At 37.3% G+C, this 14,540-nt stretch overlaps 1 protein-coding gene across 2 annotated transcripts in view; it reads left to right on the forward strand.

The window, feature by feature from the left end:
• The window catches only part of LOC113992172 (short transient receptor potential channel 4), a 70,772-nt gene extending 56,301 nt beyond the window's left edge, over nucleotides 1-14,471 (forward strand). Inside the window, exon 4 of one of the 2 annotated variants that reach the window (XM_039389303.1) lies at nucleotides 13,787-14,471. In XM_039389303.1, coding sequence (XP_039245237.1) covers nucleotides 13,787-14,329 — 543 coding nt within the window. In that variant the 3' untranslated portion in view covers nucleotides 14,330-14,471. The remainder of the gene's footprint in view (nucleotides 1-13,786) is intronic. The other variant, XM_039389301.1, reaches the window with a different exon arrangement.
• Nucleotides 14,472-14,540: the final 69 nt, after the last annotated feature.

Below are 14,540 nucleotides of genomic sequence, written 5' to 3' on the forward strand. Positions count from 1 at the left end.
TGTTGAGATTAAAGCATCATTTTTGTTTTGAAAATATCTCCCACAGAAGTTTGTGAACTATGTGCCTTTTTTTGAATGTTCTGATTAATGACAGTCTAGCTAGTAATGAGTATGGAGGACGCAATGTAAAGATATTTTTTTGGGCATGAAGTACACGTTCTTGAAGTAGAAAGGGAGAGCACAAAGTTGGTTCTTCCCACTCCTAGCTGCCTGAGTGGGTAGCTGAGTATTTTTTCCCAGATGCATCTGATAAGATACTATTTTCTGACAGGTTTTAACATATTGATAGACAGAGATGAATGGAAGAAGCTGTGTAGGATATATTTCAGTTTATAGGTATAATAGCCTATCCACTTGTTCAGTCTTTCATATAACCATTTGGCCACATGAAAAAATCTTGTAGCTTGTAAGAACAGCTGTACCATAAAGGTGGAGATGACTAATTGTATGTAAGATGGAGATATGGATTTATAAAAGTATTTTTCTTTGATCTTTGGAGAGATGCTGACTGTTTTCAAGTTCAAAAAAAGCTGCATATAAATGTCATTATGTCTTGGCAATAAACCCAAACTGTATGTGTTTATATGAATCAGAGGTAAGGTGGGTGGGTGAGTAGAAAAACCTGTGACAATTACTCAAGAAATACTCCAGAAGCTGACATCCTGGTGCCATCAAATAGAGCTGCTAGCAATTTCAATATTGAGGTAGGCAATGTGTTCTACAATATGCACCCATCACCTTGTAACAAATGCTAAATCATAATATTCCGAAGTTGAAGCAGTAGCAAAAGACACATGTCAAAATATGGGGAAACATGATAGCTTCTTGACCTGTACAAAATAATGAGCAATTTTTTATTGGCAACATAAAAAAATTCTGGCTAGCATGATCCTTACAGATAGATTCCTGAAACCTATGTGGTGGTATCGAGTATGACTTTCACCAGCTGTGAATCTAGTCCTCTATTTTAGCAGTTTGCAGAAGTTCAGAAAATATTGATGATAACAAATACAGTTTTATTTTAAAGAGAACTGGTGAACCAACCTTCTACCTAAACTTGAAGTGTTACAGATTTAGAAAGAGGAAATACTTTTCTGTCATTATTTGCTGACTTTTTCAAAATGAAAGTATTTTCTACCATGAGGAGATGAGTGGAGATTAGCAATAAATATTTGAAAATCTAAAATAAATCAAAATCTTTAGAAAAAAAATCAAAATCTTTAGAAAGTTAATTAAAAATTGAGGTCTGTGGAAAAGTCAGATTTCTCCTTGAGAAGTCACATTTTTAGTGCTGATTTCTTTTCCCTTCTTTTTATATTTTTTGATCTCCCCTTTACAGCACTCTCTCAAGTTTTACAATCAGAATAGGGATAGCATAAAAATAAAAAAAGAAAGTGTCCAAAATCTCTGCCTTCTACAGTCATCTTCATGGTCCTGTGCTGTCATCTTCACAAACCTCTCAGCCTAGCATCCATTTTGCCAAACCTACCCATTTTCACTTCCTGACAACTCAACAACTGCAAAGATAGTTTCAACTAAAGATTTTTACAGCCTTTCAATGCTTGAAAATAGGTTAAGAATCAACTCCGAGGCCAGTAGTATAAACCTGTTAGGAAGACCAAGAGGTTAAACAAATAGAATTTTTTTTGAGGTAGTCTTGTCTTCTAAGGTCTAGAAATCCCCATTGCCAATTATCTGTACATTTGGCTGTGCAATTTAACTTATGAAGTTAACAAATTTATAAGCATTAAAAGAGACCAGTATCTTCTCTGCCTAGAGCAGCCTCTCAGTGAAGAGGACAGTTAATGATTTTGCCCTTGATACAACAGACTGAGATCTGTGCTATATATAAATATATGTATACAGTTGCATGTATGTAAGGGGGTGGAAGTCAGCTCCCCATTCAGATGCCTGAAGCTGAATGCAGTGTAGCAGTAGAGCTAGGGGTCTGTGCAGAGATGTCTCCTGCTTCAGGGCAACCTGCCTGTCCTCCGCCTGCACTGCAGAGGGATGAGACCCTCCAGTTGGTCTTGTGTCACATCTGTGTAGATCTCTCTGATTCTCTAGAGTGTCTTAAACAGTACAGTGCTATTTGAATCAGTCTGTTTACTGCTCACATAAAAGCCAGATAGCGGAACTCTTAGTAAGGTCAGTGATGAGCAAGAGGGTTAGCTGACCAAATGCAAGTATCTACTGTAAGCTAAGAAAAATAGTTCTCTGGGCTCCACTCATTACATCAATTAGGGGCCTAGCTCAGAAGCTCACATGTAGTGGATAAGTGAAATATGAGGCATCCTAGAATATGTGTGAGACGGGTGGGCCTGGTAGTTATGACACAGGACCTGTGGGCAGCTGAGATGATTTTCCTAGGTATAATAGGAGCTTAAAAACCGAATTAACATATACAGCCTATAATTCAGTGTTTAAATCTAGACATAAATCCCATCCTGTAGGTTCTGAACCTTTCCGCTTTCTGACAATGTCTAGTTCAGAAATCTAGGAAAGATTTTAGGAACAGGACAACCAGAGCCCTACTGTTGAAAGAGACTCAAAGGCACAGCAGTTCCTTATGGACACAAACTTCCAGGCAATCCAATGCTGAACAGTGTCTACCGAAAAATATTTTCAAAGAGCCGTTCTAGAGTTCTTCGTTGCTATGAGGAACTACCGTGCTGAAATGCAGTTACCTTGAACTTGCTTATGGAAATACTTCTTAAATAAATTGTATTTAGGAAGTTGGAAGACTTCTAGTTGGAAGACTAGAATTTAAAAGACTTTTTAACTAAGAGTCAAATATGCAATCATGCCTGATAATCTATAAAATCTTTCCAAACTTTCAGCCGTGGGAAGATCCTATGAAAATTTAAAAAACAGAAACACAACACTGTCAAGAAGCTTGCTCATATATGGCCCTTGTCACAGGGCATCTCTTGTCAAATTGCTCTGTGAGCAGTGAAATGTATGGAATCTGATTTCCACATAGCTATGTGCATCATGATTGAATTTTCCCTGTTTTTGATGTTATGAACGTTCATCAAAGCTTTTGAAGAGGCTGAGGCACTTGTAGTATCCTCTTTTTGTATGAATTCTCTGGTGTCGACTCAAATAGTTGTGCTCATACTCCAAAATTTTCTTCAGATCTCAATCATCTGTCTCTTTTGGAAAACTTGCAGGAATTTAGTATTTCTAATATTCCTTCCTGTTAACATCCAGCTAGAGAAGTCCAACAAATTCAAAAGTCACACTGGACTGACTGACAGAGTCCATTAATGTGATTACAGAGGCTTTCTTGTCTTGGGAGACTACGAATTTAGCCTGTCAATTTAGCAACTGTTTTCTGGATAGAGGATGTGTGTCTCACATACTGTGCTGACAGAAGTATTTTAATTGTACTTTATGCCAGTGTCAGGATCCATATCTTCCACATCTTTGCACCAGACTGGCAGGAGGCAAAATTAGTTCCCCTTTCAACTGAGCTACTAAAACACTGCTGGGGGTTGGTAATAAAATATTATCTAAGTTTGCAGGCTTGTCACAATGTGTGAGGCCTTCTAGAAGGAAAATAAAAAGGAAACCTGAAATATCTACCCTTAAAGCCTTACATTTATGTACTACCGAGATACAGCTGAATATTTGCAGAAAATGCAAAAAAGTCTGCCACCATTTTATTTGCACCAACTAGTTTTAGACATCTACTGTAAGTACAAACAATCTGGTTGATAATATGAAATTTCTCTTCCCTGCTCAATTAGACTTCTCCTTATTAAGCCTCTGTTTACTACCATGCACTGAACTGAGTAAAAATACACTTACATAAGCTCAAAGAAAAAAACTTTCCATATCCTAAAGCACATTAGGAATACCTCTTATCCATTCATTTCTAGGATTCACCATGTATATAAGATCTGTACAGATCGAGATTCAATCAGCTGGTAAATTAAAGAGCAATACAATGCTAAGATAAGACTAACCTGAAACAAGGAGAGCTCACAGTATTGAATGATTTGAACTAATTCATTCCCCTTGGCATCAGTTTCAAAGACTTCTTTCTAGCAATCTACCCTTAAATACCTCTAAGTAACTATTTTGCTCCTGGTCTCTCACTGCACAGAACAGCTTTTAAAAATGCATATCTCCCATTTTTCCTTTGATCTCTTTGCAGTGGGAATCCAAAGGCAATATTTTTATTTCTAGCAATCTTCTATTGTTTAACACTACACGTTTCCAAAACCTCATAACCATTAGGATTGTTCGTTTGATTCTTGTGTGCAGAGAGGGTCTTAAAGTGTCTCTTGTTAAAGAATTGAACAAAGCTAAGAATATCATTAACCCGTGATAAAAATTGGTTGTCAATGCCTCTCAAATACATTTTTCAGTCCCAGCACATCCTAGCATAGTTGCATCAGACTTGGTCTCCTCTGTGTACTTCAGAATAAATGTCCTCTTTGCATCTGTGAAATGTGGAAAACTTACACTGTGGTTCAAAAACTAGAGCTGCTGCTAAATAACAAACCACTGAATAACATACCAGGGATACTTATGAAATATACTTATGAAACAGCTTACTATGAAATTCTTCTGCACCTTCTGAAGATTTAGGAGGTTTCTTTGTCCCTGCCATACTCTTTTATATTCCTTTTTCTTCATATTTTTAAAATAGAAAAAACATTCTTCTTTAGGTGTTTTGCAAATTTGCTTGATTCCCACTTTGTTATTTGGGAGTATAACCATTTTAATTTTCTCAAACATGAAATTTACTCCACAGCCATGAAGATATCTCAAATTACTTTGCAACACTAAATAATTGCAATAAGCTGTAAAGAAGTTTAGCTACTTCCCACCCTCTGAGACGCTTGTATCTCCTAAACAGTTTGTTGATACCAAGGGAGGCCACCAATCTCTTACTGTTCTTTCTGCCAAAGCTCCTTTTGTAAAACAATCTTTCTCATTCCTTAGCCAGTGGAATGCCTTTTCTTGTGTCTAGATCCATGAAGCTCAGGGATAAACAAAGGATCCAGATCAGATTTTAAGAACTCTTCTTTTTCTGATGTTTCTCTCAAGAAGTCCCTGTAGAAGCAAGCCAATTTCCTTCCAGCTCTCTAGGTAAATATTGGAGCCATTTTGGGAGAAGGCAAAAAAAACCCAGGTAAAAGCAAGAGCTTTCCCACACTTTTCTAAACAGACTAGAGACACAGGTTCTCAGGAGGTGGAATATCAGACATATACTTCACTAAAGTGATATTGCCTTTATGAACAATTCTGTGTTTGAGTAAAGTATCTGTGCATCCATTTAAAAACCATTCAGATGGGAGGGACCCCACTAGGTTTACTTGGAACATTCAGGAAGTTTCGGTATTGGCTTCATTCATCGTGCAAACCTTGAGAGAGGTGTATATGAGTTTTAATATGATGCAAAATAAATAATTCAAGTTCTTCTTTAATCCTTTCCATAAGATCTCTTTTCTTTCTTAGCTCCAGTGCTTTTCAAAACATTTTAATTTTTTTCTTTCACTGTCCCTGAATGAAAACAACGATGTTTGCTTGTCACTTCTCATTATGAGCACTCAAGCAATGCCCAGAACTCTTATTGGAAACGCTGTTCTACCTAGTTTCAAGAAGATATGTGGTGATAAAGCGAGTGTAACTTTCAGAGCTGAAAACAAATTCCAAATATCCTGACACTCTTTTATTGAGTGTCTACTTTTAGCAGTTTTCCACCCTTGCTCAAGGTACTGGTATTGACTGATGGAACAGCATATCCATCCACTAATAATGGTCATAGGAAAACATTGATTGAAAATGACCACTTTTTTGTACAGACTGTGTTTTGGATCAGCTCTCAGAGATACAGGGAGGAGAAGAAAGAGAATAAAGAAGAGAAAATGCTGAAGCCCTTTGACATCCATCTCACAAATGCATGTCCTAAATCTATCAAATCCAATATATTTTCCTCTGCTTCTGTCTGGAAACTGTTATCAATTCATTTTACAGCATTTCCTTTCCATTCTCTATTCTCCTTTTTCAAATTAAAGAAATCTATACTTTTTTACACCAGGCAGGATCCTGAAGAAAATAGTCAAACATTCTGCTTGTAAGCAACTAGAAGAAAATATAGACACGAATAGTAGTCTACCAGAATTTGCAAGAACAAATCCTGTCGTAACAATATAATTATCATTCATCACCAGATAGTAAGCTCTGTATGTTGAGGAAAAGCAGTACATATCATAGAGTTTGAGTTTTGTAAGACATCGTGTACTGAAAATACAGCCTAAGAAAAACACACTCAGAGTAGTTCCTGATAGTACTTGGTGAAATAGGATGAATGAATCCAACGGAGGGATAAAATTAGCAATTCTGCAGGGGTCTGTACCAATAAGTACATTCATTCATGACATATTAGATGAAATAGAGGGTGTGTTAATTCTGCAGACAACACAAAACTGAGAGGGATCACAAGGCTGTTGCAGGACACAGAATTCAGGATGGTTTTGGCAAACAAAAAATTACTACTGTAAAAAAATAAAACAGTTCAGTGAGAAAAAATGCATGGTTCTAAGTAGGGCAGAAATAATCAACCAAGTATTTATGGGAATTGAAAATAATTAAGATAACGGCTCTGCAAGGGATATTAAAACAAGACTGATATAAAGACTGGACAACACCATATTACTGTGCAAAAGTTAATACCACATCTGATCACATCAAAATGAGCACAGATCATAGTATCCTAGAATCACAGAATGGCCTAGCTTGGAAGGGACCTTAAAGATCATCTGGTTCCAACTCCCATAAGAAAAGTCTGAAGGAATAAGTACTTTAAAAACTGAAACTATTTTAAAGAAATAAAGTATTCTCTGTATCCACATTTCACAGAACAAGAATTTATGGGCTTAAACTGCATGAAGTTGAAACAAATTAAGTATTGGAAACATTGTCTGGAAATGGTACAACATATTCACCCACCACTGCAGGGCTTTAAGAAAAGATTGGACAAATTATTTTCCTTAATATGTTACATTAATGCTTTTTGTGCAGGGTGGCTGTCACAGAGACTGGAAGTGATCAGTCCATGCTATGACTATTGTGACACACAAATTGCTTCAGCTGTAATAAGATGAGCATAAAAATGCATTAGAAAATGATAGGCTCATGTCTTAGGGTAGGTCAAGTGTAACCAAATAAAAAAAACCCAACCAACCTCCAAGGTTTTTAAAATTCAGCTTGTATTTGAAAAAGATGTAATGAAAATAACTGAAACTTGTAAATTTAACTTTTCAAAATTCAGACAAACAAAAAAGAAAACACTCCTTAAATGTGACAGGGATTTTGTATTAGCTATGGCAACATCCCTGTTCCTAGTAATGTCCCAGCAAAGCTGAAAGAAAATTTTCAGCAAGATAAATGAACATGATATTACATAAAACACAGTTATCCTTTGCTAACAGTAATGCATATTAGCACCAAATGAGAACACTTAGGTGTGATCATTGAAAATATATTATCACATATGTGATATACATTGAGAAAGGCTTACAAGAAGTCAAAAATGGCAGCTTCCCTCCCTACCAATGGGAGATATATTAAAAGTAATCTCCTAAAGGTAACACGCTCAGCTTTAGCTCTATGTGCCTTCTCACAAACCCTGGAAAACTGGCCAGAATGATGAATCCAGTACTTTTGAAAAAATACCTGTCTCGTATCTCAGCATTACAGGTTAGGAGACATGAACCATGGTTAGCTGTGGGTCAGTATTGGCATGAGATAGCACAGCTATCAAGTTTTGAGTTGGTTAGCATATGGTTTATGTCTGACAAAAAAAATTCTGTTGAGCTGTATGCTAAGGGAAGTGTTTACCTTACCCAAATTCAGCTATACAAAAATTAATATATGTCTTGAGTTGCATGTCAAAGCTTCTCTCTGCTAGATACCTTTCTTGGCCGACATGAAATATAATCTTTTCGTAAGAAAATTTTAGGGACATTTTATAAAATTAATAGTTAGAGTTTTCATAATCATATTGTATAACCACAGTGATTTAATCTGAAAAAACATGTTGGAGGATTGGTCCTTCTTATTGTTAGATTATGGGCAAACTTTTGAATAAAGGAACATTTCAAAATAAAAAAAAAAAATCCAGAATATTTTGTTCAAAAACATCCATATCTGATTCTTTAAGTTTGGTGGTTTTTTTTATTATATCTACCTTGCATGAATTCATAATTGGAATTACATTAGGCTCTAGAGAAAAGAAATCTAGAAGTCAAGCATTAAAGACCTTGACAGCATTGAGGTGAAATGTGGGCATGACAATGTTAAAGGACACAATTTGTAATTAAATCTTATGAAAATTTGCATTCATAAGAAATTACAATATTACTAAAAAATTTACGCTTAGTCCTCAGATTGTTTTTAGTCAACTTATAGTGCCTAAGACACATGCATACATCTGTTTTGTGCATCCGTTTCATGTCTGTTTTCTATATGTTTTGTGGTTACATCTGTTTCCTATGAAAAAAAATAGACATGGAGGCTGAGTATTATAAAATGAAAGATAATACTTCAGTACCACAGTAAGAGTGTGGTACTTACTTTTAGGAAATGTAATGAGTTCAAGGACAATGAACAAACTGCGTGTGTGAGAACCCGAAAGACTACAACTCCCATGATTCCTTGTCACGTTCTTCCTGCCGCACTGAACCCTTTCCAAGGAGGGCAGGGAGGTTGCCTATGGAAAGCAGAAAATAACAATATACAAGATGGCTGTTGCGTGGTTACTGTCACACACACTGGTCTGAAACGATGCTGTCCCTGAGCTCAGTTTGGCAACTTCCATCCACTTGTCTGCCATCCACTGCAACTTCCATCCACTCTTGATGGCCACGCAGCATGCCAACTGTACAATGCACAGCGAGCAGGAAATGTTTGGCCAAAGGACTTTGGCCAAGTCTGGGGCTACCATTGCAGACCTGCAGTTTATGCGGTCTTATGAGGATAGTTTCAACATGACTTTCAGGATTTGCTGTTTAGAGACCCGTCCAGTGCTGTGACAACTGAATTCAAGTTTTCTTGACATTGTATCTCCAAGTGATTCAATTTAGCTGGATATTTATTAGTGACTTAGTACATGTGAAAGGAGTTGGGGTAGGAGAAATTTTTGAACCCTTCCTGGTGGAACTAATTCCTTTGTTGTAATCAGAATGTGTTTCAGCTGATAAAATAATGATACAATAATAGCAAACCAAAGAAGAGCAGAACTCAACAAACCAGAATGTAAATCATGAAACTGTATATGCATAGGAATAACTTGTGTGCTGTGGACTGTACTGAAATGCAGAGCTAAGAATTTTGAAGCTGTTTGGCTGATGACAGCTATAGAGCAATAGTGCTGAAGCAACTGACACCTCGATGACACACCTTTATAATTTTAATTTCCTTATATAATGTAGTACTGCATGAGATGACATCTATTCATCTAATGTCATATGTTCTTTTTTTCCTTTGCTTTATGTTTTACCTCCAATCATGCTGTCATGATTGACATCACTCAGAAATTTATTCCCCTAACTACTTGAAGCCATTGCAGGATTTGCTTTCTTTTATAAACAATAGGCAAAATAATTGTAAATAAAGAACAAAGACAGGAACCAGGGAAACTGTTTGCCCAGGGAAATAGATTTACACAGATTCTGAGCTCTTGCACCTAATCAGTAGGTAAATGGGCACTGCAGTTTGAGATATTCCAGCAATGAAAGCCATTATGAGATATTTAGATGGAGAAAAAGACACAGCTGGGGTTCCCATTCTTCCTTTTCCAAATTAACTTTTAAATTTTTCTGTTTCCTGGATGTCTAAGAGAGCATCATCTATCAATCTCTACTTTGATGTCATGGGGACAGGAAAATGTCTCAGAGCTAAATAGCATTAATTTAACTTAGATTTCTCTTCCTGTCATAGCAAAGGAGCTTCTCTTCACACAGACTGTACAGGGAACATAAACACAAATTGAAGAGGACTGTTCCACTTGGTATCTAAAAGGATTGTTAGATATCCAAGTCAGACTGATTCATTCCCACGTACAGTGAGTGCAGGGAAAACAAGTGCAATAGAAAACACTTGTGTCCTTAAGCACTGAAGTGTACAGACTTTGAGCTATGCTCTCTTATTTTTCTATTTTGTTTTCTTTTTGCCTACTCATCACCATAAGATATAACAAGTATACACAGTCACCAAACTGGTTTGCTCAGCCCTATAAATAGTGCTGAAGAAGTAAATTTTCAACAAAATGTAAAAAGACAAGAATCATTTGACCTGGCCAAATTTAAGCAGCCTCACACTTAACACACTAACTCCAAAATTTACAATATAGTTGCACCACTGCTGAGCCTTGGGAAGTTACAGTAACAGTCAATGACTGTAAGACCTAGTAGCTCCTCATCCTCCAGGATTTAAGGAAGATTCATATGTTTTCTGTGAGTGTTCTGTCAAAGCTTCACATTGCATGGCTAATGTCAGTGTGTGCTGGTTATTTGTTTTGGCTTCTGTAATGAGAAGTATTTTTCAGTACTTTGAAAGTAAAATTCGTTATAAGTCTGATAACTTAAGAGCAAGTACTCTGGGTCAACAATTAACTGCTGAAATATTCTGAGTGCCATAGAGCACTCAGAACTTCAAAGACAAGTACTTCATTTTGCTGCAGATGAGGGAATAATTTGACCTTACTGCTTTGACATTCTATCTTTGGTTTAAATTAGTAGAAAATCTTAAAATAGGAAGTAAAGGGTCAGGGGTTAAAATAATGATGTAATTAAAATTGAAGTCTTAGGGTTTGCCCTTTAAGTTTAAATGTTTCAGTAAGTTAAGGCTGAAATGATTTAATAAACGGTTCTATATTTGGGTAAATTCTGATGGTATGAATTCCAAAATGCATGCATTAGCCTTGATATCTGAGTTAGCTTAAGATGAAAGGTTTTGATAAGCTATGAGAAAAACAAGCAGCTTTTGAGATAATGGACCCTATGTGTAAGTCAATCATTGTAATGTCATGTTGTTTGAAGCTGTGTCTTAATTTTTCAGAGCTTGCAGCTGATGATATGTTTAAGATAGCCTTCGGTTCTGGCAGGGCTTGAAGCAAGTGTTTGTTTAGTACTGTCAGAAAGTACAAAGCTAGTGACATGCAAAGTGACAGAGTAATACTCTGAGCAGTCAGTGAGTTTGAAGTTAAAGCTTTCTGTCCTTGGGTTTTCTGCCCTTGTAGCTGTTTCCTTTGCTCCCTGGTACCCTGAACCTGAGGCCATGAGGAAGTCTCACTAGTTGTGGCAGACACTGTCAGAACACAACACATGCCTCTCTGTAAACCTTTTTCAGATCTATGATGGCCCAGAATCTCCTTTCTACTAATGCAAAGTTTGAACCTCTTCTACCATTTTAATCTCTTTCTAGCTTCAAAAGCGTTGGCCACAGTTGCGATTTAGAGAGCAGGGAAAGTCTGTGTATGCATTCAGTGCTCTCTTTTTTCCAAGTCAAAGAGAAGATAAATCTAAGACTACAATAACTAGTGAGAATTGGGATTGAAATTGTGTCTCATTTTCCCCACTGACTCCAAGAACAGGTGAGAAAACAGACATGGATTTCAAGCCCTAGTCCACACTGGACAGAAATAATGAAGCAATCTGGGCAAGCGGGCATCCCCGTGTGGGCTCTGCATGGTGTTCAGCCTAGAGGTGACAGATAATGCAGAGGTGCCCTGGAGGAGACCTGACAGAGCAGTGTGGACAGAGCCAGAGTCCTCTGAGAAGACATATTCCCAGGTTGTGTTTTTTGTGCTGACCACAGCTGAGACCAGGCACAGTGCACAGACCTTCTGCTTCTTCTTATACCCGAGTGTCTCCCCCAACCATACTTACCTTCAGTATATTCTCAGCTGGGTTCCTTATCTCCTGAGTAATATTAAACCCATGTTTCTCTATATGTCTTCACACACAACACTATTTTGTTTGTGAGGGTGAGTGAGCTAGCTCAGTCATCCCACAGTCCTCTGATAAAACAGACTCTGTGCCAGCCTGACCCAGTGCCAAGCCGAGTGTGCATGTCTGAGTGCATGGGAAGGGAGAGAAGGGATTTCTCTGCCTGTTGACTCCACATACCTTCTAACAATCCAGCACAGCTACTCGAGGTCAGCAATACACTATGGACGGGCAGGGATTGCTTCCCTAGAAATTTTTGATTATAGTCCTGAATACCAGATCTCCAGTCTTGACTTTCCACCCCATTTTACCACTCCCATTTAAGGGGCCACCTCCCAAAGTAATTCTCTCATTCAGCTACTTAATTCTTCAGGTCCATGTTTTACAGCCACAAACATGGGAAATCTTAGATGTGGACACTGTCCCATTGAACAATTATGAACTGTTTTACATGCAGAATAGCTAAAAAATGTACAAAATAGACAATAATGAAGATTAGAAAGGGGGTTGGAGAGGAGATCCAGGATCTATGGATTTTATTTATATATTTATTTTTATATTTATTTATTTATTTATTTTATATCCACAGGATACCATTTATTTTAAGCTTAATTGAGTTTCTGTCAGAATCTGTGCATTTCATTTTCTCTTCTTTTCTTTCCCAAGGCTCTAAACCCATTTCAACTCATTCTTATGCTGTTCTCACATGCTTTACCTTTTTCCTGTTAACTTTTCTTCTGTGTATTTGGGTTTTTTTCCACCTGACAACGTGGTCATGGTGCTGTCAAACATTTTTTCCTCCCTGCAGTGGCCATCTATTTTCCTAGCCTTCAGATACCTTTGAGTCAAATGTTTTCATTTTTGTTTCCTCCTAAAAGAGCATCAGTCAGAGCACCTCTCACATGTGGGTTGAGTTTGTACTTGGTTATTGAGCTGGGGACCAAAGGCAGTCTGTAAGTGATGATGCCAGTACCATTTTTTTTATTGACATTGGCTAATTACACCTATGTGCTTAACCTTACTGGCCTAATGAATCGTCTTGACTTGGGAAAGACTTTATAGCCTGGTAGTTTAAAATAAAGAAACAAGCTTAAAATGAAAGTCTTCTGAAATTCAGTCTTGTGAAAATACAGAAATACACATCAAAAGAGGCTTTAAACATGATCTCTTGGAACCCTTTTCCTACTAACTCCCCTTTTTCTACCAACTTTGTCTATAAATAGAATATGTTGCTTCATGCATGTGAATGTAGAACTGAGCCTTAAGATGTTAAGCTCTTTGCAGCAGGTATCTGTTTCTTCCTCTACTCAGTCTTATTTTCAACATTCTGTTTAAGAAAACATGTATTTTCTTTCTCATTTACTTGCCTATTTTATTTTATAACTCTAACTTGCCTGTGTCCTGTTTACTGCCTCCTTCAGAGAATAATGGTTATTCCCCCATGATTCTTTCTTCCCTATAAAACTGAGATGAACCACAGAGAGATGAGAAAGCGTTTCCATCTTTCTCACTTCAAGGGACCTGACAGGAGCATTTGTGTTTGACTCTTCCTTGTTTATCTAATAATTTGCTCTAAAGAATGGTTGCCCATGGATTTTTTACATACAAAAAGGTTCTATGAAAAAGCGCACCCTGTTTATAGTAATTTATTAACTGGGAAAAGACTATCTTAGCTAATTTAATTGTTGCGTTTAAAGTGTTTCCTTCAACTCTGGCCAGTAGCAAAGATCCATCAGTTGGTGGTAAACCATTTGTAGCTTAATTTTCTATAACTCTTCTTCAATGAAGAGGCCTGTAAGAGCTTTTGCCTTTTTTCACAGGTGCCACCAGTGCTTCTGGACAAGCAGTTTTCAGAATTTACGCCAGATATCACACCTATTATTCTGGCTGCCCACACCAACAATTATGAAATCATAAAGCTACTTGTGCAGAAAGGGGTTTCTGTGCCCAGGCCACACGAGGTCCGCTGTAACTGTGTTGAATGTGTCTCAAGTTCAGACGTGGACAGCCTCCGCCACTCTCGGTCCAGACTCAATATCTACAAGGCTCTGGCGAGCCCATCGTTGATTGCTTTATCCAGTGAGGACCCTTTCCTTACTGCTTTTCAACTGAGCTGGGAGCTGCAGGAACTGAGTAAAGTCGAAAATGAATTTAAGTCAGAGTATGAGGAACTGTCGCGGCAATGCAAGCAATTTGCAAAAGATCTCCTGGATCAGACACGGAGTTCCAGGGAATTGGAAATTATTCTTAATTACAGAGATGATAATAGCTTGATAGAAGAACAAAGTGGTAATGATCTTGCAAGATTGAAACTGGCAATTAAATACCGTCAAAAAGAGGTGAGTGTGCTGGAGAATATTTAAGCATATTCACTAGTAGTAATGTGATAGATAAGAGCCTGAAATTCATCCTTTTAACTGAGACAAATTGCTGCTTGTCTTTTACTTTTGTTTGTTTGTTCTACCAGATTTCTGCTTTTTGTATAGTTTTAATTAGATGAATTTGAATAGTTGTTACAGTTTGATAGTATCAGAATTTGAAATGTTCTCTTATAGGACAGATTCTGTGAAACTT

Source organism: Pipra filicauda, unplaced genomic scaffold, assembly GCF_003945595.2.
Source record: "Pipra filicauda isolate LSUMZ 115617 unplaced genomic scaffold, ASM394559v2 scaffold124_size2119055_pilon, whole genome shotgun sequence".
In the NCBI taxonomy this organism is placed as follows: domain Eukaryota; kingdom Metazoa; phylum Chordata; class Aves; order Passeriformes; family Pipridae; genus Pipra; species Pipra filicauda.